This window comes from Homalodisca vitripennis, chromosome 6 (assembly GCF_021130785.1).
Source record: "Homalodisca vitripennis isolate AUS2020 chromosome 6, UT_GWSS_2.1, whole genome shotgun sequence".
In the NCBI taxonomy this organism is placed as follows: domain Eukaryota; kingdom Metazoa; phylum Arthropoda; class Insecta; order Hemiptera; family Cicadellidae; genus Homalodisca; species Homalodisca vitripennis.
The window spans coordinates 30,058,812-30,085,238 of NC_060212.1; the positions used below are offsets into that span (position 1 = coordinate 30,058,812).

The following is a 26,427-nucleotide window of genomic DNA, read 5'->3' on the forward strand; positions in this document are numbered from 1 at the left end:
ACGAATCTGATTAAAGAGCAAATCACATTGGAGGGAGGGGAGGCAGATAAAACTAATCTGAATAAATATAAATAAATTGGATATGCGTAATTTAAAGTTGAACACTTAACTGTTGTATTTCAAACAAGTTAGACGGATGTTATAAATATACTTTTGATGTTTTGCAGGAAAGGTTTATTTTTTTTGAGGAAAGGGTTCTATCCCCCTCATCACCCTCTAGTTACACTACTGCTTAGAACAGTAGAGTAATAGTAACATGACCAATTATTATGTAACTAGTACAACTACCAGAACCACGTGAACGTGAATGACCACAGTTAGTATTTTAAACAATGACTGGTGAAAAGTGAAAATGATTGAGCAATTATTTACTAAGACAAGCAACAAGAATCGGTTTTTAAATAACTTAGCAAACAAATCCATTACTTTGTTTTACTAAATTGAAAAATCCCTTAATTGACATGATATTCACAGACCATGTGTTTTAGAACAAAATTAAGTCTGCATACACAAAGACTAGCTATAATTAAAACTTTTACCTTACGTAATCTTATACAGTAAACAGGTTTTTACATAAAATATATCAATGATTAAAAACTATTAATTAAATTAAAACTACCTTATAACTGATTTACAAAGATTGGTATCAACCTCCAAACATACAATCTTTTCTTCAAATCTTGGTTGGTTGAATAATTATTTGAATATTTAACATATTTGATTCTTTAACATATCTTCAAATTAAAATATATCCAGTATAGTTCATATGTCATATCATTGCTCAAATTAAATGCAAAGTATATAGCAAGCATCTTAAAAGCATAAAAAACACTACTGTTATTGATAAAGTAACTTCACGTAAAAAACTTAAGCCTTAACATCATTCAATGTAAAAGTGACTGCTATTCATTACAGACTGGGTGAAATACTACATTACAAGATTATTCAATATTTTCCACACGGTTTAATGCAAATTTTAAACAGTAATTATTTACTTTTAAATTATTGGAATAAAGACAACACTACCATAACACTTACAGAAGAGAAAATCATACGTTGATCCATACTGCCACTCTTTGTGAATAAAGTAAAGAATGATTAGACATACTAGACTACATTTAAATGCATAAATCCTGGACAAAACAAAACAACACTTTTAATACTCTTACCCATACTGTTATTTATTGACTAATGGTAAAGATTATTGGAAATATGTACGATACTTAGTATTAATGTGAATTAACTTCTTGGTCACTCTGTAACAGTCAGCTAGATATAATTTATGCTGCAATAATTTACTTCAATGTTTTAATTACTCCAAATTGTATTAAAAACACAAATTACAAATACAATAAATATGGGCTATCACTCTTTTTATTTTATTTTCTTACTTACGTTACATCGATAACATTGCGATGACCCAAATAGATAACACGCTTACAATGTTAACATAAATTTCTGTATCAATTACCGTACACAAGTATGTAATTTTGATGTGAAAACAAGTATTTCATGGTCTTTTGAGATTCTAAAGCTTTATATAGGTTCAAATCGATATATATTCTTACATTAATAATTACATTTTAGACAAATACTGCAGTTTTATTATGAATAAAAAACAAATCATACATCAAACGAAACAATTTTCATTGATTATAAACAACAATAAATCTTATTAAATATTATTAATAAAAACACTACTTTTCCAAATTGTTTATTATTTCGGGCGAGGCCTTTCAAAACCAAAGGTTTCATCTTCAGGCAACTCTTATTATTTCGGGCGAGGCCTTTCAAAACCAAAGGTTTTCATCTTCAGGCAACTCTTATTATTTCGGGCGAGGCCTTTCAAAACCAAAGGTTTCATCTTCAGGCAACTCATTGGTTTTGAAAGGCCTCGCCCGAAATAATAAACAATTTGGAAAAGTAGTGTTTTTATTAATATTTAATAATATTTAAAGAATTTCCAATTGCTCCAAGAGTCTACAACAATAAATCTCCTTTACTGCACATTTCTTAAACATATTTGAACTTCCTAAACTTCAAAATTTCACTGGCCAAAATTATTATTTGGTACTGTTTTTAAGTTAATCAACATTAATGAACTGTGTTGATCATTCAAATACTTGTAATTATTACATATTATTGTGAAAACCAAAAATTTGGACAGAATTCTTCATAAAATGTTATACAGCTCAATCTATTCAAACCTTCAAACCATTAGATTTTAACTCAGTAAAACATTCACACAATTACGCTTTCTCTTAGGAAAAATAAATATTACAACGTGATGAGGAAAAACCTAACGGTTAATTTTAAAGATTTCACAACATTTATATGCAGTAGTTCGTTTTTGCTTTCCTATATTCTGGAAGACTTTAATTCGCACATTTTTATGGATTTCACACATATTGAGATACAATAGAGACAGTATAAGAGATTCCATGTTGATACTTTTTGCTTGCTTTCACTCTGATAAGGAATACAGATAAGGTTATCAAACATTCTAAGACATTATTTATAGTTCTCTTAAACTTAACTTTTAAGTAGTTTAGATTAAATATTTTAACAGAACTTACACTCACCCAGCATAATAGGAACATTATTTCATTCTCACTTTTCAAATACAAACATATAATTTTCATGCATTCTCCAAACTATTGCCTATCCTCTTTACTCAATTCACATTTATACTGAACGATTATTATGAGAAGTGTGACTGTACTTGGTGGTAACTCACTCCACTAAAATTGTTTGAAATCGTAATTATTAATTGAAAGCTAAAATTAATATGAAAAGTTAGCTCAGAAAAACGTGTTACATCTTTATATAAAAATAGAAAAAATAAATAAATAATACTCTCTATTCCCATTAGGACCTGTAATTAGTGTTACATTCACTGATCTATTCCGCATTCTACAAAAAGAAGTTAATCCTGACAACATATGACTGTGCTAGATTGTCTTCATTAATTGAAAGCAAAAGCGTAAAAAACTAATGTATTACTATCACTTGTCACAGTGTTAAGACCCTACTCTCTTATCATGTTTATGTTACAAAATTCTCTCCAATAAGGCAATTTTTTAGTCTAAGCTTAACCGTTATGATGGAATTGTATAAAAAAATTGGCAAGAAAACCAAAATAATCCGGCTGGCAGGTGATGTAGATGTTACCAGGCACTGTGTTTCAATCTGCAGCTCAGTCGGACTTGAGACGCTGAGGGCAAGAACCCTGTGAAGAGGAGTCGTACGGAGGTGTCTGTCGTCGCTGGTTTTGTCTCAGCTGTGCCTGTCTCAACTGAGTCATCAGCTGACTGGACTGATACAGCCATCCACTCTAAAACATACACAGTCATTTGAGTTTCTATCTGCTGCTCAGTCAGACTTGAGATGCTGAGAGCAAGAACCTTGGGAAGAGGAGTCGTACAGAGGTGTCTGTCGTCGCTGGTTTTGTCTCAGCTGTGCCTGTCTCAACTGAGTCATCAGCTGACTGGACTGATACAGCCATCCACTCTAAAACATACACAGTCATTTGAGTTTCTATCTGCTGCTCAGTCAGACTTGAGATGCTGAGAGCAAGAACCTTGGGAAGAGGAGTCGTACGGAGGTGTCTATCGTCACTGGTTTTGTCTCAGCTGTGCCTGTCTCAACTGAGTCATCAGCTGACTGGACTGATACAACCGTCCACTCTGCCAACATACAAAGTCATATAAGTTTCTATCTACTGCTCAGTCTGACTTGAGACACTAAGAGCAAGAACCTTGCGAAGAGGAGTCATACGAAGGTGTTTGTCGTTGCTGGTTCTGTCTCAGCTGTGCCTGTCTCAACTGAGTCATCAGCTGACTGGACTGATACAGCCATCCACTCTGCCAACATACAAAGTCATATAAGTTTCTATCTACTGCTCAGTCGGACTTGAGACACTAAGAGCAAGAACCTTGCGAAGAGGAGTCATACGAAGGTGTCTGTCGTCGCTGGTTCTGTCTCAGCTGTGCCTGTCTCAACTGAGTCATCAGCTGACTGGTGATCAACCCAAAGAATTTTATGCCAAAGACATTTATAAATTAAGAGAAAGATGGGACAAGTGTATAAGTGTTGTTGGGGACTATGTTGAAAAGTAATCAAAGTTTTTTAATAATTGAATAAACAGTTGTCTCATTACTTATTGAACGATCCTCGTAATTAATAGGCTATCTTCTCTATGAAGAATACATTTCATCACTATAAACATTTAGTCTATTCCTTATCTTACTGGATCAATTACTCCCTAAAGCAAAACTTTAAAAAAAACTGGGAAAGTGGAGATGAAATAATTAGAAGTACTATTTCACAATTCTGGTTTCTATGTGTGCATATGTTTGATTTCTTTTATTTATAATTTTACTTTTTTTGTCTTATTGAAAAAAGTACTTTAGAATATAAATTGTAACTGATTTATCACAAATATTTAGTCTGGTACAAAAGTTCATTTGTATCAAGCTAAAACATATAATCATATAAATATAAAACATATAAACAAAACATGATATAACATTTTTCAAAACATCATGTTATAAAACTGTTGTCATTGTCAATCAATACTTTCCTAAAAGCTAAAATATATAATTATTTCTTTATAATTTTCTAAAATATCAATTTTACTTCAATGGGGCTTACTCATCAGTTGTATTTTATAACTTAAATTATTTTATTTATGTTTAACAACATTCACAACATTGCTTAAATACATACACGATTTCAAAAATACATTTTTAATCTACCCATAATAACATTTTCCAATGTTTACATTCAGAATTTTGTTACAGTAACTATAATAGCAATATCATTTGATATTTTCCAGTCTTGTCACATCAGGTATTTATGATAGAAATTAATATTCAACTGATAAATCATGGTCTGACATCAATAAATGAAATTAAGTTACAGCTCTTCATGACCGGCAAACTCTTTCCTTACTCTCTTGGTTTTTTGAAATTGGATTAACTCTTCTATCCATTCTCTTTAAAGTATTTCAACTTCTAAGTCACAATTTTAAACAATTTTTCTAGCAAAGGTATAATTAAAGGTAGGCAGGGTACTCACCACCATAATCATGCAGTTTAGGAGAATAGGAACAGAAAACACAAGTGAAATGAAGAGCCCCTTGTTATCAAAATACTGCTGTCTCGAAAACGTTCTGAAACAAGTGGATACAATTATCATAATTTGAACATCAAATAGTCAGGTAATTTAACTGATCAAAAGTTTTCTTATGTCTAAACGTCAGTGAGAACCGATTCGGCCATGTTGGCTGGAAGAGGATGAAACTGTGAAAAACTACCTTTCTTCTGTGTGGCATGAACTATAATAGCATCCAGCATCCCTCCTCATGATAGGATCTTGACAAGAGGTGATCCAACCTTAACCTTCACCTGTCTTATACATCCTTTGGAAGTCACACAGAAATTCCAACAGAATTGAGTGCAATGAGAGTTTTTCTCAACTTCTTGTCTTGGGTAACCCATCCTGCTGTTTGTAAATTCAGGAAAAGGTTCTCAGAGGCTTAATTCTTGAGCCTGATATTTGAGAACAGGACCTGATAAATCTAATTGGTTTTTGCAAAAGCCTCAGATTTGAGGGTTAAATACAAGTATGGAAGGCACAAAGGTCCTTTCAGAACTAATTAATTGCCAGTTCTAGACTCTACCATCAGACAAAAAAAACTTCTTTTCAAAATAAAATTGAGGTGGTGTGATCTGTGATGGCCATCAGCATTGTGTCATGATTATTTATTTGTGTTTCTACATACATGCAGTAATATGGTAATGAAAATTTTATATGTATGATTTTTTTCTGCCAACAATGACTTACGTATGTTCACTGCCATGTCTAATTATTTACTGTTCTTCAAATTTACCTTATGTAAAACGATGACACTGGAATACCAGTTCTCGAAATGTTTTGATTTTGTTATTGTATGACATAATGGTGACAAATGGTCAAAATCCTGATAGTCTTTAAAATCATCCACTGTCAATGATAAACTTTAACTCGTTCGCAGTGATGGTAGATTTTGTAATCTTTCTCTTATTGTGACGTACAGGTGGCTGAGAAAGATAGCGGACTTTGGCGTTGGATGATTTTGTGTAGGTCAGCATCAGAGCGCTCTAGGTGAAATTGGTGGAACGGCCAAATTGTGATCTAATATAGGGCGTCTCTTTGTACAGAGTTTACTTTTTAAATGTTATAAGTCAATGTGACTCATGTTGAACACTGTTTGTATTCTATGAGAATAGTGTTGAATTATCGAATAACGCTCTAAAATAGGACAAACGTAAAGATCTACCCTGTACATTCGAGGCTGACGCCTTAACGTAGTATACACTGACAGCAACTGAAATCGGTGTAAACAAGAAAAACCACTGTGCACGTCCGAGTCGTACGTAATGTTACTAATCATTGTGTTGTGATAATTATAAAATATTCGTCTCACCACATCAATCTCCCATTAAATCTGTACGAAATTCTTAAAAATATACAAAATGGAATTGGTTTGATGAAATCCAGCAGTGTTCTCAACTGAAAGTGCACTTATGAACCATGCCGTAGTGAACGCATTAAATTATTGATTTGGTTTTTCGTCTGACCTATAATACTGAATCAAATTTGTCATTTGCATGCAATGAGAGCCCTCTGAATTCAATTGAGAAGAGGCAGCTCGCAAGTGTGAGCGTTGGATGGACTCCTCATCTGAGGATTAAACTGTTAGGGATCTAACAAATAACAAGGTAAGTTTTTTAATTTACGATTAAGTGATTTTTTGGACATTTAGGCATATATGAACCAACATTAAATTTGAAGTTATTTCACAGAATAACTTTATGTACGAACATTACTATATTTTGGCTTGTTGATGGTAACATTAGGACAAAAATTTGTTTATTATTTTTAAGCCCACTGCATTTGTTAAGGATCGTTACTTTAGTGCGAAACTATTATTTACTATGTAAGTCAACAAATTTTTGGTATGGTAAATAAGACTAAAATATCGTATATAAACCAAAAAAGTGGCTACAAATATACTTTTTTATCAAATTATTAGTCTACATTTTGATATGGGACAGTTATTTGAAACACATTATTACATGTATTATTATTTTGACTCTAAAACTGACATATCTACAGTTCGAGGACTTTAGCTGTGCACGTGACCTGGAGTGTGTGGTGATGGGCGGGAAGGAGTGGCGGGGTAGCATTATGCGCTGCGTCCCGAAAACATTTCCTTTGACTCATGGTTAAAAGCCTCCTTTCAGGAATCGTATATTGACCCAAATAACTCATCGCACTCGCCACAATCAGTCTGTTTTGTGACAGTGCTGAGTGTAGCTTGTGCTTCGCTTTTACCGATAATGTCTGTTTGAGTTAAAGTCAAAAGCCTATTCATAGTCAGGCTCGCGAAATTGTGAGTAATGTTTATACATTTATGAAGGAAGAGGCAGGGACCATCAAACTGTTAAAATTCCGTTGCCAAAGGCTCGCCAAAGAACTGCTGCAGCAACTGGAGTGTCAGAGCGAGTTGTGACTAAAATAAACAGTTAACTTAACAAGTTGAAGGTTAGTAAACATAGGTGAGGCAAGTTTTACTACACAAACAAAAAACCGTCAACGACGAAGAATAGTTGACAATTTTCCATGTTGAAGAACATCAAATACCGACTGCAAAACTTTTGAGGGAGGCGCTAAGGGACAAAATATATTTTCCAGGGTTGTGAGAAAAGTTTTTAGGTGGGTATTAAAGGACCTGGAATTTACTTGGAGAAGGAACGGCAAACAATAGGAAATTATTAATTGAAAAGCCAGAAATCCGAGAGAAGAGGATAACATACTTGAGAGCGTTGAAAAAATTACAGGGAGCAAGGACGCCCCATAATTTATTTAGACGAATCTTATATACTATCGTCTCACGTATCTAACCAAAACTTGGTCAAATGGCTCAAATGAAGGGTTACATGGTGCCGATTTCCAAGGGCGAGAGACTAATAATTATCCATGCGGATGGAGAGAAAGGGTTCTTGCCCAATGCTTTTACATGTTGGAAAGCAAGCAACCATAGTGGAGACTACCACGACAATGTGAATGGGGACATTTTTATGAAGTGGATAAAGGAAAAAGTGTTACCGAATTTAGAACCAAATTCAGTACTAGTATTCGATAATGCGCCCTACCATAAACATACAAATTGATAAAGCTCCTACTTCAAAAATTAGGAAGCAAGATATGAAGGTGTGGCTTTCAAAAAACCGGAATACCATTCTGCGACGATATCCTTTTATCCTGAACTCTACAAACTTGTGCAGCTATATAAACCAAGGCATGTCCGGTACGCCTTGGACGAAACTGTTCAACTACAGGGTCATGACATCTTACGACTTCTGCCCTACCACCCAGACCTCAATCCCATTGAGTTAATTTGGGCCGAAGTCAACATCATGTGGTTATGAGAAATACATCTTTCACTATGTATCAAGCTAAAGCTCTATGCGAAGACAAGATATCAAGTATGGGCGCAGAAGGAGTGGTCAGTAAAGTGCAAGCACGTAGAGAAAATCGAAAGGGACTATGCAGCCGCAAACCCCAGATTGACAATATTATAGAATCCCTTATTATATCAGTTGGTTCGGATACAGACAGCAGTGACAGTGACCCAGAAAGAAGAGGAGGAGGACAACTTGAGTGGAAATTGAAGAACTCCAATGAAAAAACAATCCATTGTAAGTAACATTTGTTATTAGAAAATTATATTCTAAGCATTAAATATTATTGAAGTGATTTGTAAATTAAAATAATAAGAGAATACCAAATAATAACAATAATAGGACTTATCCTTGTTTTTCAGTTGTTATATTGTTGTTTAACGTGTTTTTGAAAATAACGTATGTGTGAATAATAATCGGCAAATCGAAATCGTGAGTTTAAAGTCCGTTAAGAGATTCTTGCGCCTTCATCTCAGCAGCTAGCACGTAAACGCAACCCGCCACACAGATAGCGTTCATTTTTTTAAAGGGTAGTATTAGGGCTGCACGAGCACAGCTAAATTCCTCCAACTGTACACATAGCACATAAAGGACCCACCCTTTATTAATAATAAGCATGATTAATATAAGTATAAGTATTATTTGGTAAGTAACACCAAATATAATTGACAACGTGTAACTATTAACCTTGTGTGCTGCACATACTAAGTTTCCCACATAATTCCATTCACTGCCCATAGATGTTGATTGCACTGCAGTTAGGGTCTGTCCAATACCCCTATTCAAACACATACAACTGGACAAAAACATCAACTTCCAACATCACTGTTCAAGACCTTTTACCATTTGAACTACATTATTGAAGCCTAGAAGCGACAGCCCGTCAGCAAAGACTGCAATGGGAGTGACAAACATTTTGGAATTGCCAATTTATTGATTTCAATTGATTTTAATTGACACCTTTTCATCTTATATAGAAAAAAAACAGTTTGTTATATACATATTTATATTTTTTTCATTTTTGTTTTTACTGGGGAGGGGGAGGGTCTGCCCACAGTTCTTATGAACTGCCACTGAAACAACATCAAACCATACTTAAAAAGGTCACCAGATATTTGTCTTGAAAACACTCGGCTTGAATTATTTAAAACAATACTAAATACTTCACTAATAAGAATCCAATGTAGTCGAACATTGGTATCAATGTTCCTTTTTGGTATCAATTTGGTATCTAATTTGGTATCAATACCCCTCCAAGTTGTGCTACTAACCAAGACTAGGACTCACTCTAAGTTGAACGTTTTATGCAATGCATGAACTTAGAAAACTATATTTATCACATAAAAATCATAATTTTTATCAAACAAGTAGGTTTACCTTAAATTCCATCAAACAATTTGTTTTCGAATATGTCACAGTTTCAATATGTAAAACTGTTACTAAAATATTTCCTAGAAAACAAAATTCTGGTTGAAAATTAACATAATGAAAGACAGCAGGTTAGATAAATTCAAACTGTTATATGGTACACATTTTATACTAGTAGAGAGTCAACATACCTCCAATGGGTTGATGCCACTTCATTTATGTTTTCTGAGAAATACACCAACAGCACTGAAACATTTTATACCACATCAATAGTACCTCCCTTCACTTCTTATGTGTATATTTCTTAAAATATAAATACAATGTAAAATACGTTTACTGAGGATTAAAAAAATGTTTATGACAAATTATTAAAAAAGAACTACAAAACATAAATAAAAAGTGTAAACCAATGGCAAATATACTGACTGAATATACTCGTATATTTATCATCTATGAGGTTCAATGCAATAATACTCAGCCTGCACATGAAATATTTCAATGTCTGCCTCAACTTGGCTGGGAGACTTATTAATTTAAGAGATGTGGTAGAGGACTTTGCCTGGTAAAATAAGACATCTTTTTTGTACTAAATTTGTGCAATGAAGAAAGTTAACTTAAATTATACATATTTTTTATGTTTTTTGTATGCTGCCAACAACGTGAATGGGACAAGGAATAGTATTAGAAGAGCGAAGAAGGTGAAGCGATGATAGAAAGAGCACACATCCCAAGACACTTGATTCCATAATAATAAACTTGTCAATTTACGCAACTCAGAAGTAAGGGGGGGGGGTTTGACTACCTGATCCCATGCAACCCTCAAAGCTCTGGTTGTCGTTTTGTCCTACCAGAGAAATTCCTATATTTCCCTCAAAGAATCCTAGGTGTGATTGCCCTAAGGAATCAATTTCGATCCAAATTGATAATAAACTCTGCACACTGCAACCAACAGAGGTTACACACAAAGCGATTGTGTATGGTGGAAAGATGATAGTATTAGCAACCATACTTTAGTCTCCAAGATTTGTTACCGTAATCTTAGTCACCCTGAAGGTATGTAAACCACTAAATGGAGTAACACCACACACTACGTAGGTGTCAATGCCTACTTAAGTCATAATCTCTCCGGAAAACAGCATCACTCGTCAGCGTACCACACAGCAGCTAGCATCGGCTCTAGAGGTACAGACTGTTGCATCAAAACCCTGGTGCCATTCATTCTGTTACATCTCGTCACCTTGCATATATCATATCTGTTTAATAGCGACTTGACTAAGTTTTAGACGTAGGTACCAATTAATAATCAATAGTTTAAATTCTAACTATTTTTTTATATGTGAAATCTAAATATTTTATTACATTTTTTAATTATTTTTTGGGTTCACTATTACAAACTACATTGAATATGGTATGGTAAAAACATTAATGTAGAGTTGTACTAATATGATAATTAAATCTTAATTAAAACAAAAATCAAACAAAAAAACAAAAATATATTAAAACATTTAACAATGAATTACAATTTTTGATAAATGAAAGCTATAAAACATTGTTAAAGATTTCAATACTGATGAATACAAGTGAATTTAAAATTAATAACAAATAGTATTGAAGCGAGAGAAAATGGTGAGGATAAAAATATAGCCTCTCTGGACTTACAAATATAAAGTGTTACGGTTGTTTTACTGTTCAGTTCTCGTTCCCGGTACCAGACCAGAATCTGTTGCATTGTCATGACAGCTCGTGGAACCATCTAATTTTCATTATAATGGAAGGAATTTCTTGCAATGGTTGTGTTGTCACAACAGCTCCAGTGAAACCTTTTACTTTTTTTTTCGCCAATGGCACAGTGTAGCGGGTACAGCGGTTATCGCGAGATAACCGAATCAAGCAACGTCGAGCATGGCTGCTTCTTATATGAGTGACCACTGAGCGATCCTGTCCTTGCAAGCAGCCCGCCTGCCCGGCCATTGGCGGTGGTTTGGAAGTTACCTTTAAGCCGTTGGTCCCCAGGTTGTGTTAGAGAGGGCTTCTTAGCCCTAACTTCATCCTGGTAAAATAAGACATTACTTTTACTTTACTTTTCATTATAATGGGAGGAATTTGTTGCAATGGTCGTGTTGTCATGACATCTCCAGTGGAACCTTTTATTTTTTCCATTTCCGCAGTTTTGTAACCATTCCAGTTGCGGAGCATTGTGACGAGGATGTATGTGCCAGTTGCAACAACTCATCTCTAATAGTATCGGGCACCAGTTTGCAGACAGAACCAAGTATTTATTACATGTTCAGTAACAATTATATTATTTTGGGCCGCAATTTCAACTAATTTGACACTAGAAATTTAAATTCTGTCTCTCCCTGTCGTTCATGAGCTCACAGAGAGGAAGTTGATTCAGACATGCACAAACTACACACACACGATCTGGATTCCAAGGGGAACAGAGCCGACTCAGTGTCTTGAAGTGGTTACATCTGAATACTCATGAGTCAACCGTGCAGTACTTTGGCCAACCACATTAGATACTTTGTAAATAGTGCTTCCCAGTCACATGTGAGGGTTCTCTGAACCCACGTGACTTACTCCCTTAACAAATCGGAAAGGGACATTTACTGTTGTTAATGACTTAAAGACAAGCTTTGTAACCTACCAGGCAGCAAAAGACAGATTTGGAAGCCACAGAGAGGACCGTCAGAGGGTGGAGGGTGGTAGGAGGGGGAGGGATGGGTGGGAGGGTCATTAGTCTCCTTCTCCACCATTATATACTGTAACAAGGAAAATATAAATCTTTGAGCAGTCATGGCTATCACCTAAACAACTTACAAAGAGACGATTCAGAATCAGAAAGATATTTATACATTTCTTATACCTGGTTTACATATAAACAGTGTCAATACGAAATGTAAATAAAGTAAGTAATGTTCCTATCAATCCTAACAAATCATATCATATTAATAATGAGTAATACATACAAGCGGCATAACATTACAACACAATCTGTATCATAATTGACAATTTTATAATGACTTTTATCCTCGGTCTCAGTAAAGCAATATTAATAGTTTATTAGTCTTCATGATTTATTGAGAATGTTCTAAACTTTATGACAAGTAATATCATGGATTATCCTAGGTGTTAAATAAGACTTTTTCTCATATTACCTGCATAAATCCACCTCCTAAACAAGGTTGTAATAATAATTCTAAATATAAACACCTAGTTGCCACACGTTCTGTGTGCCATTTGAAAAAGGACGAAATAATAAATTTATTCTAACGCTTAATAGCCAATGGTTAACGGCCATTCAATCAAGGTCAAATACATTTTTAAACTTCAAAGGCAAACTTTTTTAACGATCAACAGCTGACACTAGTTCCAGTTTGTTAATGACTCTTGTCGTTAAATAGACATAAAACGTTTAATAGCTGTATATTACAGCAGCTGTACGTGGTTTAATCACCAAACCTGAAAAATGACTTCCACTGATTGTAAATTACTCAATAATTAACAAAAATAAATTTGTTATACATCCTGTCACTGCAAAAATTATCAAAAACTTTTTTGTTCCTGTCAACTCACATGTTACGGCACTTGACAAGAGAAAAACGTTACTAAATGGCAATAGCAATTTAATAGATCACTTTCATTGAAATTTCTGTCAAAATAAATGAAGCTATAATTTAAACTGAAGAAATCAAGAGAATAATCATCAATAATTAGTGAATTTTAGTCAACCACATTATTAATTACAATTTTATATTAGTTAAATCGTTACAGTAAAAAGCCAAATTTCAACCAAAAAGGAGGAGCACTTCATTTATGACACATTGTCACGGGCTTGGCTTCTTGTAGAGATAACAGTTCTTACTTCTGCATTACGTAATCTTGAATTTAAATGACAATCACTACTCAATTTACATGGTTTACTACTTAATACTTTGTTAAAATCCAACTGCACCAAAAAATGTGGCATAAAAATCAAGCAATGTGTCTAAACAGATGTGTAAAATAAACATTTATTTTACTCTTTCTCTAATGTAAAATAAAATGTTCTTCTTCCAGAAGCCTAGCACATGTACATAGCATTTTTTACCCGATATTGGCTCATAAGGAGTTATTTTTTAGTAACACCGTACCGTCTCTATCTTATGATGTATGCTACAAAAACATTTGTGGTAAAACAATATCTTTTCAAATACTTTATTTTCATCTAATTAACATGTTTTAGACTATCAATTGATTTAAACTATTTACATTTAATTTATAATTATTTTAAATAGATGAAAATCTTTATTTCAACTTTCATTAAATTGAGAACTGTTACACCCTGGGTGCTACAGTCCCCCAAATTTAAGGTTTTCACTTATTCTACATAACTCTCCTGAATTATAGTAGAAGCTTAGATGAACTGATAAAAGAGGAGGACCTGGCTTTGAGAAAGGCTCTGGAATGGTTCGAAGCCAACTTATTACTTGTTAATGAAAAAAAAAAAAACTAAAAAATACTATTTTCTTTAAATTATGCAATAATTTATAAAGATATTAAACCTGTTAAGTTATTAGGAATACATCTGGATAGTAGACTGGGTTGGGACAATCATATCAAACAATTATGTAATAAATTGTCAAGCTATTTAACAAATTACTGGAAACAGCATGGTCTGCACCTATAAAAATTTGTTTAAATAATATTAGTGAAAAGCTATATAAAAGAGAATGTATTTTATTCTGTTGGTAGTTTTTAGTCTGTGATACTATACATTTTAACTACATTGATATATTGTTTTTTTATGTTATTAATTTCTGTTTGTGTATTAAGTGTATGTATGTGTTATTGTTATCATAGTTTCAGTACAGATTATTTATATGTTTATTTAATTATTATAACTTCATTGCTACCTGTTATTACCTTATAGATAACTACAGAGAATTTGACAACTGTTCTTTAGACAGAGATTTATATTAATGAAATGGTTAATTGTAAATCTGACTTTGTCAATTGCACAATGTGTTTTAAGACAATGAAAATTCTTGATTCTTAAGTCCACACAATCATTAACCACCATAAATAACATTTCTTTTGCATGTATTTCTAAAGGATCCAGGAATGCCTCAAATTCTGTAAGATTCTTTATTGCATTAGTAATGGCAGGATTCATTAAGTAAATTGAATCATTATTTCCAATAACTTTTATCATGAAGATTTCAAAGTATGATGTAATAATAACTTCATCATGTAGCCAAGAGTTTTTCATTATATCTAATTTGTTTTTCGCTAAGCTATATTCATTTTTAAGTTGATTAACTTCTTTTTTTAACTCTAAAATATTCTTACTCGAGTTTTCTGAAGATGGCACCTTTTCCATATTAATACGGCTTTGATCCTCAACTTTGCACATTATTCAAAGATATAGACAAACAGAGAAACAGTTTTATTTTTTCAGATCTCTACAGTCATAATTAGAGGACGGAGATTTAGGGCTTTTTAATTTTTCCTTTTGGTTACAAATAAAATTTAGAGCCAAGTGTCACAATTAATTTTTATTCTTATCCATAAGCTTAGTAATTTTTAATACTAATAATGTTAATCACTTGATAAAAAGCTACTTTGTGTACAAGACAGACGCAATTCTCATTGCAGTTGCCAATTATCATGCAACATTTGACAGCTGATTACAGAAAACACAGTTTTCCAGTTGATTTATTACTTGAACAATTGTTTATTTCACTTTAAATAATATTTGTTAATTGTTAATTCCAATTGTTGTCAGATAACAGTATGTGGATAAGCTGATAAAGTCAGTGGCTGGCAGAATTGAGTCAGGTACAATTAATTTAAACAAACAGTGATAAGGCAGGTTTGCTATCAGTGAACAATCAGTAACAGCTCAAAAAGTTAAATCTATAACAATATGGCTAGCTTAAATCAGCTGAGCACACAGTTTACAACAACCTGCTACAGGAAGACTCAGAAGTCATTACCAGTAATGTATTCCACTTCCTGCGTTCAGTTTTATTAGTTAACTACTTCAGTTGCAATTTGTGTAGGAAAGATCATAGGAAGAAGTCAAAACTGATTTGTAAAAATTGTAAGAGAGGTATTCAACCCTACCCCCTCACTATGCTTTAAGAATTATATATACTTTAATCCTGTGGAACAAAAAAGTGCCAAATATCTGTTTGAAAAATCACTTGAGTATGCCAAACAAGTTCAAAAAGTAACCGTTTGACTAACTTTTATATTACACAAAATAACTAATATTCAAAATAAATAAACTCTATTTGTTTTAAAAGAGCTTTTATTAAGGGAAAAACAGTAAAAATTGTATCAAGATATGTTGAAAATAAAAAAGAATTTTATTGTTTATATGAAACCTTGCTGAGAGGTTGAAAATGCCTTGGTGTTTTTGGCTGGTAACTTTTTTTAAATGGGCTGGTGAGGAAAGGACTGAGTGTTAATATGCCTAATGTATATTAAAGTATTTATAATAAATGGATATACAAGTTATAATTATTGGCACTTTAATCGATTTACCAACAATAGCTTTGTTTAGAAGTCTATAACGGTTTTGTTTCAAATATTGCGTCAGCTATCAATTGTCTATTGTTACGTGTGCAGTTAATGTATCTATTGTTACAAGTAGTGCTTTCTTTATGTTTACAACTCTTTTAGAATCGTTTAGACTGGAATAAAAAAAAACACATATTCTTCTCAAAACACAATGTTGTTTGGTTTTATAATGTTCTGTCCACAAAACTGAAAAGCCCATTTTTATTTTATTTTCGTCTCAGGTATTTGTGTATATAATTCAACGTTTTCAACTCTATAAAATTAAAAAAATTTTAAATATTATTTTGTAACCAATATTTTTCTTATAAATTTTTTATGCATCATTACAAAGTCTAGTTTAACTTATGCAATAGACCACACCTTATGAAGCAATTTAAAAAAAGGATAACACATGTTCGTACATAAAATAAACTTCCTATACAACTTTTAGAAAACCTTAGTGGTAGCTGGCAGATTTCAGGCCAATACTTGTGAAAAATTCAGGAATTGAAAGGGTTCATATGAGTAATAAGCATGACACTGAACTTATTCATTTGTTCAGAAAGTAAAATAAACCTTGAACAAAATGCTATATTGTATAAAATAATTTGTGATTCTGTACATTTTTATGTTGATAAAGATGTTGGAAGTTGTTTTTGTATAAAAAAGATCCAAAAAATATTGATCCCTTGAGTTGTATCGCCTTGCACTGCTCAACACTCCGACTACGACTTAAGCAATATAAGGTTTATTTAATATTTCAAATAAGACAACAATCATCATAGAACAATAAAAGTAGACAAAATACAATTTGTTCATGTTTATTACCCTCTGGATTGTTTAAATAGTGTGATAAAAAGTCAACTGACCTTAATAATTCCTGGTATTTCTGTTATTTTATGCCATGAGTTTGTCTGCATACCTCATAGGTAAGGTTGGCCAACCAATGAAGGAAATAGTTTTTATGTATGTTTGTGTCTTTATACTCTAATTTAATCCTCCGAGTATCCATTGACGCAATTTGCATCTACTTTGACGTTTATTAAGTGCAATAGACCCAAATCGCGTTGATAAACATTCGCTGCTTAAATTCACTTTACTGTTGCTATTGAAAACATCTTTATTCTCATATTATTTAACATTGGGTACATGATAACATTTTTCTGAGAATGTATCCGCACATCACTTACTGTTTACAGAACTAAACATAATTAAAGATAAAGTAAAAATAAGTGGATAGATTAAAAAAATTATGACAAAATAATGTCTTATGCTCTCATCGCCTCTTTTCATACGTGCAACATGCATGCACAAATACATCATTCATGCTGTGGCTGACAGTACTCATCATTTCAAACAACCAATGTCATATAAACATAAGTCGAGAAATGTCTTGTTTAGCTGGTAACCGCTATTTTGTATAAAAATATTATTATCTCTATAACTATTTACGCTAAAGAACCTAAAGAATTCGGCAGATGGGTTTGAATATACGAGGGTCGTCCACAAAGTAACCTCCGTTTTGAAATAAAAAATAAACTAGTTGAGATACAAAAATTTTATTAAATAAATGTTAAAACTGCAGCTTTTCTCTACTTTTCTACATATTCACCATACAAATTCAAGCACTTATCATATCTTTTAACAGTTTTTTAAATTCCGTCTTTAAAAAAAATCTGCCGCCTGAGAAAGTAGCCAACATGTTACAGCGTTTTGAAGCTCTTCATCACTCGCAAACCTCTGAGATGCAAGCCACCGCTTCATGTACGGGAAAAGATGGAAATCACTGGGAGCCAAATCCGGGCTGTGGGGGGGGGGGGGTCAAACGTCCCATTTGAACTTTTTCAAAAGTTCTGTCGTTCTTTGAGCTGTATGAGGGCGGGCGTTGTCATGGACAAACACAACACCAGATGTCAGAAGACCACGACGCTTGTTTTGAATCGCTCGTCGTAGCCGTTTTAAGGTTTCACAGTAAGTTGCAGCTGTAATGGTCGTACCACGCTCCATAAATTCAACGAGCAAGATGCCCTTAGCATCCCAAAAAACTGTACCCATCAATTTTCTCGCTGAAAAAGATTGGCGAGCTTTCTTCGGCTTGCTTGGCGAAGCGGTATGACCCCATTGCATTGACGGACTACACCTTCGCTCATAATGTTTGGGCCATACACCGCACTCAATTCACGATGAATTTCAGCTGCTGTGTAACTTTTCGACCAGAAATCTTATTACACCACGCACTTCACACGTGGCGGGATTTTCTATCACGGCGCTCATGTTTTTACGTTGTACCAAAAGAACGCACAATCGCACGATGCTCTTCCTTGCACAGCTAGAACCGTACTGAACGGCTGCGCACACCGATGTGAGAATGGCGGCGCTACCCCCACTACTTATCGCGCCACGCCCCAACGGCGGTTACTTTATGGACGACCCTCGTATAAGAAAAAAATTTAAAAATAATTGTCTTATTTTTTTCTATAATACTAACAAAATAGCTTGTAGCGCCAAACATGTCATACTTGAGAGGTATTAGTTGATTGTTGTCCCTGACTTGCGCAAAGGTATCTTTAAAATGGTTGTGCTCACTTATGTGTTGACGAATTTCATTAAGTACTGTTAGAATTGTTATAACAATTTTAAAATAATTTGTACCTTGTAATTTTTTTATAACTGATGTAATAAAGCTGATTCCTATCACTGTGTAACTGTTTAAATATTTGGTGTTTAGTACATTTTTTATAACTATACTGATTTTTTTTGTTATTTGACTTTAAACATTTTCAACAGACTCTATTTTGTTAATATTACAGAATATAACACAATTATATTTTTTCCTCTTATCTATACAAACCAATGTGCGAAATTTTGTTTCTTTAGCTTACAGTAACTAATTTTAAAGATAATAATTTTTAATACAAAATGGTGGCTAGCTAGACATCTCAACCTGTGTTTATGACATTTCTTGTTTGAAATGATGAGTACCACGTAATATTTTAAAAACATATAGATACTTTTTGCAATTTTTTTGGTTTTTTCAAACAAACAATTTTTCGCAGTAGCTGTTGAAAAAGACTTTTTTTGTTTGACAGTAATAAAGCAGACTCTACAGTTCTTTGCAAAAATGGTATACAACATTGTGCACATAAAATATGACCAATATGTTTTATAAATTTTACAAGGAGAGCCTGCAAAACCCCACAAAACAGGTGTACATTCAATAAAATATGATGTACGCTCTGAGGGCTATCACCATTGATGATTCTGCAGAGGAAAGAAATCATTTATCTTTGTAAAACCTGACTGATGATGTTTCGACATCGAAACTAGTCTCAGGTTTAAACTGACATAATAACAGGGACTGCTAAGGTAAGTTACCTTTTTATCATAAATATTTTATGTTGTAGCATCATGTGTTTATAGTGGTCAAGTCATGTACATGCTTAGATGAAACCAGGGCTAGATTGTATAAGATTGTGGAGTTTTATCCTCCTGTGGGTCTAGATGATAAGGAATTCTTATCAAAAGAAAGGGGAGTCCTTGAAAATCTCTGAAATTATGAGGTCTCAAAACAGTGTTTCATGTATTTCTGAGGTTCAGGGAATAGTCCCATGCAAACCAAAATTGCTTACTTTTTCCACAGAGAGGTACTGGAATGACATTCTGGTGCGGTCCAACCACATTCAGTCAAATAAAACACTGGGTGAAGCCATAAAAAAGCCAAAAATTAGTCATAAACCCCAGTTGTGTAATAACCAAGTTGACACTATTGATCAGTCTACTGCAATCGACTACTGCTCAAATAACGACTTAGTATTCAATAGAAAAAAAAACAAAGCAGTTGATGTTTGGAGCCCACAAAAATGAAATTTCGGGATTGCCAGATCTGCAAACTGAAAATTCCATTAAACATCTTGGAGTTTCAATAGATGACAATCTATCTTGGTCCACCCACATTGAAGAACTCTGCTTAAAATTAAGTTCCGCTCTCTTCGCCATAAGAAGATCAATGGCTATTGGAACTAAAGAAACAGCATTAACCGCTTACTATGCGCTTTTTGACAGCAAGATGAGATATGCCATAGTATTGTGGGGTGGCTCATCTCGTACTAGTCTAGATCGAGTTTTGGTGCTCCAGAAAAGAGCTGTGAGAATAATGGCAGATCTGGGGGCGAGAGATAGTTGTAGAGGGGCTTTTGTTGAATGGGGAGTAATGACAGTGATGGCTGCTTACATTCTCGAGGTGATCATCTCTTCTTGCTCAAGGGGGATCACTCGAAACGCTCAGATACATGACCACAACACCAGATTCGCCAAAAACTTCAACCTTCCATCCCATAGAAGAACACTTTTCGAGAAGAAACCATCCTACGCCGGTGCGAGATACTTCAACATCCTTCCAGTCGAGCTCAAAATGTTGCCCTCTCATAGGCTGAAGCCTCACCTGAAGCAGTGGCTATCGTTGCGGCCCTTCTACACAGTCGGTGAATTCCTGACCTGGAGAGACTTTGGAATATAGAACTCTCAAACACGACTTTTAATTATCAAAAATAGCATGTGATTGTAACCCAATACTTGTAAAAAATGACGCCTGTCAGATCTTAATGACTTCGATTAAAGCTTGCTCTCTCTCTCTCTCTCTCTCTCTCTCTCTCTCTCTCTCTCTCTCTCAGTCAACAAGTAACCAATTCTGAAAAAGCAACTACACTTCTAGCATGCAGGTATGCTAGAAATACATGAAGAGGACCTAAAGAGAAAATACTACAATCATGATCACAGTGCTCAATTCAGAATTAAAAAATAGCCTACTTATACTCTGTACTTACAAAGCATCAAGAACAGAACTACTTGAAAATTCCCATGATTTCTAGTGAGGATGGCCATCAATGTGATGATGACATGGAATGTAACAAGGCCAATCAGCCACGGATCTCTCCACTCAATCTGTAACACACCATATTCAACATTCAGATCAAACATTTATTGATTCATTGTTCAAAATTGTATAAAGGAATAATAGAGCAATAATCGCTTTTTATAGTTTTATCTGTTAATAGGATTCAATATAAATATGAACATTCAACTTAGTAGTATTTTTTTAGGGTAGGGACCCAATATAAGCGGACCCGGTTTTTTTTATATCGAAGAATGTAATCATCGATACCTAATATTCACATCTCAAATCCTAGACTATCAATTGATATAAAAGTATCTATAGTCCTCAATAACAAACATATGTTTTAAATTAAAATATTAATTTAATATTAACAGTGATCAAACCAATTAGCCTATTATAACCAAAATTAGGAAAACTGAAGACGACCATATTTGCTCCTCTCACAGTTACAGTTGTTTCTTTCCCACAAGTTTCACATAATGGGTCTTTCGGTACGAGTCCTACATGTTGAAACCACGAAAAACTTGTCATATAATCTTTCAAAGCAATGTCGTCTAGTTTTCTAAAATTGACTGCCATTTTAATAATCAAATGTTACTTATGTAAAATTGAAATATTACCTTACGTGTATTATTTGAAAGTCTTTCCAGCTGTTGATATAGATTATTTACGTTAATTGTTCAAAATAATTAATTAGTAGTTATGAATAAGTAATTAGCGTTTGCCGGTTTTGATATAAAAAAACCGGGTCCGCTTATCGTACCCTATCCATTTTTTAATCTATCTCTCTATTATTATTAATGAATTCCTTGACTTTCATGGGGATTTTAGGTAGGTTATATAAAACTATTATTTATATACATATTTTGTATCATCACTGTTAGGATTATACCACTACTCTGCCTTGTCTTCTGAACCAAAATCAATTATTCTGTCAATTTCACTTGATGATAAATATCTTGATGCACCTTCAACTGGGTCATCCATAATAAATGCTAATAAGTACGATATCAGTAAAGATGAATGAAAAACGGGATGTTCACACAGCAACTATGACCTTTAATTATTCTCACTGCATCAGAGAACCTCAGGAGGATAATGTAGGTTCAGTGGGGGGGAAAGTCATTGTAGCTACTTTGAGGTACTTTAATACCAATATTTCTCACTAAAAATTACTAGTGACAAGCAAAAACTGTTTATTTCCAACCTTTTCCCTCAGCAACCTAAGCAACTAGTCTGGGCATAACAATTCTGTTTTACCTTTAAACACTGAATATAAATTTCTGTACTTCTCCCTGGTGTACTAACTAATACCACAAAAATGTTTTTAAATTGTTTAACCCATATATACCCAGAATCTGGAGAAGATAAGCAGTTACTCTAACATACTTTTTAACTAGTAGAGGATTGATACTGACCCTGGGGGCTTATACACGTTAAAGTGAGAGTGTACTTGCACATATAACCTATATATAGGCACAGAATCTGGAGAATATAAGCAGTTAACACTTTGACATACTGTTGTCCAGGCAGAGGGTTGATACTGATCCCTTGGGCTTATATAAGTTACAGTTCTATTTTAATTTAATACATTTCTAAAGTTTTTGTAGGACAAAAATAAAATATAAAACATGAATTTTTAAAGATTTTTATATTTTTTACACATGAAATGCATGACAATACCATATGTGGAATTCACCAATTTCAAAAGGTTTTCAGAGTGTGAAACACTTCAAAGCACTCATCTGGCATAGATACAATCACTATTTCAAAGAAATAAATCTACTATTACACAGCTACAACATGATCTGACATCGAAGAAGTTGGACAATCTAGAGTCGGGAAAATACTGATCAGAAATGACACTGGTTATCAGTGCGGGCTTCGATGGGTGCCTTTTGTGCCACCCCTCACTTCAGGTGAAGTAAGAAAAACATTCCATGAGATAGTAGTACTTAAATTTAAGCTCAGATAATGTAAGCGCTTATAAAGGTTATCTTTAACTTTTTACATTTACAATGCGTACTGTACATATGTATAGTGTAATAACAAACAGTAGATAGGACTTTAGTACCCAATAATTGTGTCGTAGAGCGAAGATTTGAATTAACCCGTTTATAATTTTATTAGTTTATCAGTCTATGTTACATTGTAGCGAGTTAGTTAAACTATTCTATACTAACATGTCACCACAGTAACAGGTTATTTGGACACAATACCTCATCATATTATTTTTTAGTACGTAATTGACAAACAACAGTATGGTAACACAGTAACAGGGTACAGGAACGTAGTAACCCAACATGTTATTTTGTAATAGGTATTGACAACAACAATATATCCCGTCTCTAGCGGCCATTACTCAAATACCACACAACATATGATGGTTTAACTCTGTTTCAATTACTTTGGAACACTAATATCAAACTCAATTAGTACATTATAGACGTTTAAGATTGTATTACAATAAAGATATAGTTTTATAGTCTAGGCTTTGTAAAAGAAGATTATATTAAATAATACAAGTTTGTAAAGTTTGGGCAGTTACAATTACTTAACAGGGTAAACATACATGTCTGACAGCATTTAAATCGTTCTAATTGATGATTCGATATTATTGATAACTCAAGTGTTAGACGCTTATTATACTGTAGCCCTGTATTCCACTGCGAAGAAATTTTAAATCATTAAATCCTATCTTTGAGCCAACAAAAATATGTCTTAAATAAACATTTACTTATTCGGTTACCACTTGTTTATACAAAACAATGCAAAATAAGAAACTACACAATACAACAATAATAAAATAGACTAGTCAAAATATTATATTTCAAACTTTTTAGGCCTATTTGTTATATATTTTTGATGCTTTAAAGATAAAAACTCTTATTATAGCCTAATCATTCTGATAGTTATTTCTAATTAGGCAAGATAATTTTTCTTCATGTGCAAACTGTGCCATAAAATCTTTTTAATTGTTGAATAATGCTAATTGAATAGCTTATATTGACAGTTAAGAGCAAACATATATGAATCTGAACCATTATTACAAAAGTACGAATTGGCCACACTGTCCATGACAAGTCTACCATCTATATTAAAATCAAGCCTATAGTGTTATCTTCAATTTATTTTACTGCATGTTAGGCCTATAGGTCCTATACTTTGGATATTCACAGCTAATAAACATTGGACCTAAGCCTAGGCCTTCAACTATAACATTTTAAGGTGAAACTGCTTATCATTTCCTGCCTTATGTGACTGTCAGATAATACCTTATTTCAAACTTGTATTAATTTTATATACAAAATTATATCCCTAACACAAAATCGGACCTAAAATGACAGTCATTGCCCAGCGGTTTACATGCAAAATGTATGGTTTAGGAACTACTTAGGTTAAGTGTTGATTATTCTAAGATTAGCGATAGATATTCATTGATGGAATTAATTAATATTTTCTTGCTTACACTTTCAAGAAAGAGCCATAGGCTAAATTCTGGAACATTTTGTTTTGGTCCATCCATAACGCGATGACAACTCCTTTCCTGTATAATCACATCCAACGATACACCACAATCACATCACCCCACTGCCAGCTGCCACTTACACTACAACGATTTCATGAAAAATATACCAAAAATAAAAACAACTGAGATTGTAAACAATTACAGTAACTTTGTAACCTGTACACGGTAGAAAACCCCGATCTTTGATCGTACTGATGACACCAACTGTCGACTGTTGACTATCGATAGTTTAAGCCGACTGCATTGTGGATGCTGGCTGAGGTGGAACTAGAAGCTTTCTTTCTCGAGTCCCTTTTCTTATTATGATCGTCTACTAGCTTTCTCCGTCGCTTGTAACATAAACAGTTTGTCTGATTGGTCGAAACTACTTTGATTGGATGTTATATTTCTTATCAGATCGGAATAAAGGATATTATAGCTTTAGCAGCCATTTCAGACTAATCCAATTGATAAACAATATGTTTTGTTTTAATACCACAACTAAACTGTCTTAGAGATCCAGAAGTGTAAAAATGTCATATATCTGCATGATCTCAGTAGTATGTCTTTCAGCATAAAATTTTCGAATATTGTTTAGACGGGTGATATTTGCTAATGACATGGCTTTCTCTTTCTTTATTTTCAAACGTAATGAACCAGTAAGAGAGTAGGAGTATGCAGAACACAACACCACGGATCGGGTAAGAGACTTCTTTGAAGCTGCATGCAAATTTCAAGTCCATAGCTCATTAAATTTTATTCATGAGAGGTTCTGCATACAAAACAGACATGCAAACAATAAAACAGAAAAGAAATGTTTACATCTCTCTGGAAGACAAAAGGAAAATTCTTATGCCAGCCTACTGAGTAATGTGCTTCAATGTCGCACCGCTAAATCCCATGGATGGACAAGCATTAAACTCATATTTTTCTATATAGTAACGAAATTTAACGTATTCTGTTCATAGCAGTGTTTAAAAAGTAATAGTGTAGTATGTATTGGGATTAGTAAGTTATTTTAAAGTGTCATTACGTTGTTCTACGAAATATGAAACCTTTTGACGTGACAACGTCTTAAATTAGGTTGCGACTCGGAGTCACTCATGAAAAAGTGTAACGCCCGGTAACGTTACGATGCCCGTCCAGTGGGTCCGCCGCACGGGATCCGCACGGGATAAAGCAGATAACTGTGGGTCCGCCGCACGGGATAAAGCAGATAACTATGTTTATTCGTGAAAATGTGGAGTGCTTAGATTCGTCATTTACAACAACTACAACAATAAAGGTAAATAATTGTACACTGATATTTCATTATCGTAAACTATGATTGATTGATTAATTGTTAGATTGACACAAAAGTTGAGAAACTGAGTTTATAGGTTATGTCATACTATTGACAAATGTTGATAGTGTTAAGTAAATTATTAGTTTAAATCACTCTGCAATCAATCGTAATTCAGTCGATTGAGAAGAAACAGCGCGTATTGCTAGTCAAACATTTAAAATAACAAATTATAACCTCTAACCTGTCATAACAGTGCGACCAAACAAACGAACTAAACCGACCAATCACCACGCGCGGAGTTAGAATTTATCTG

The 26,427-nt window shown here is 33.6% G+C and overlaps 1 protein-coding gene across 3 annotated transcripts; it reads right to left on the reverse strand.

The window, feature by feature from the left end:
- Positions 1 to 2,630: 2,630 nt before the first annotated feature.
- LOC124364170 (transmembrane protein 18) lies at positions 2,631 to 24,977 on the reverse strand. 3 transcript variants are annotated; one of them, XM_046819447.1, is made up of 5 exons: positions 24,791 to 24,967; positions 21,251 to 21,368; positions 10,070 to 10,124; positions 5,080 to 5,173; positions 2,631 to 3,334 (listed from the first exon to the last, which is right to left on the reverse strand). In XM_046819447.1, exons 1-5 carry the CDS (start codon positions 24,845 to 24,847, stop codon positions 3,197 to 3,199), a joined length of 462 nt encoding a protein of 153 aa, XP_046675403.1. In that variant the 5' UTR covers positions 24,848 to 24,967; the 3' UTR covers positions 2,631 to 3,196. The 3 variants fall into 3 exon arrangements, with proteins under 3 accessions (XP_046675403.1, XP_046675402.1, XP_046675404.1); XM_046819446.1 differs by lacking the exon at positions 2,631 to 3,334 and adding an exon at positions 3,344 to 3,510 and having other exon boundaries at positions 24,791 to 24,977; XM_046819448.1 differs by lacking the exon at positions 2,631 to 3,334 and adding an exon at positions 3,729 to 3,863 and having other exon boundaries at positions 24,791 to 24,975.
- Between the last annotated feature and the right edge of the window lie 1,450 nt (positions 24,978 to 26,427).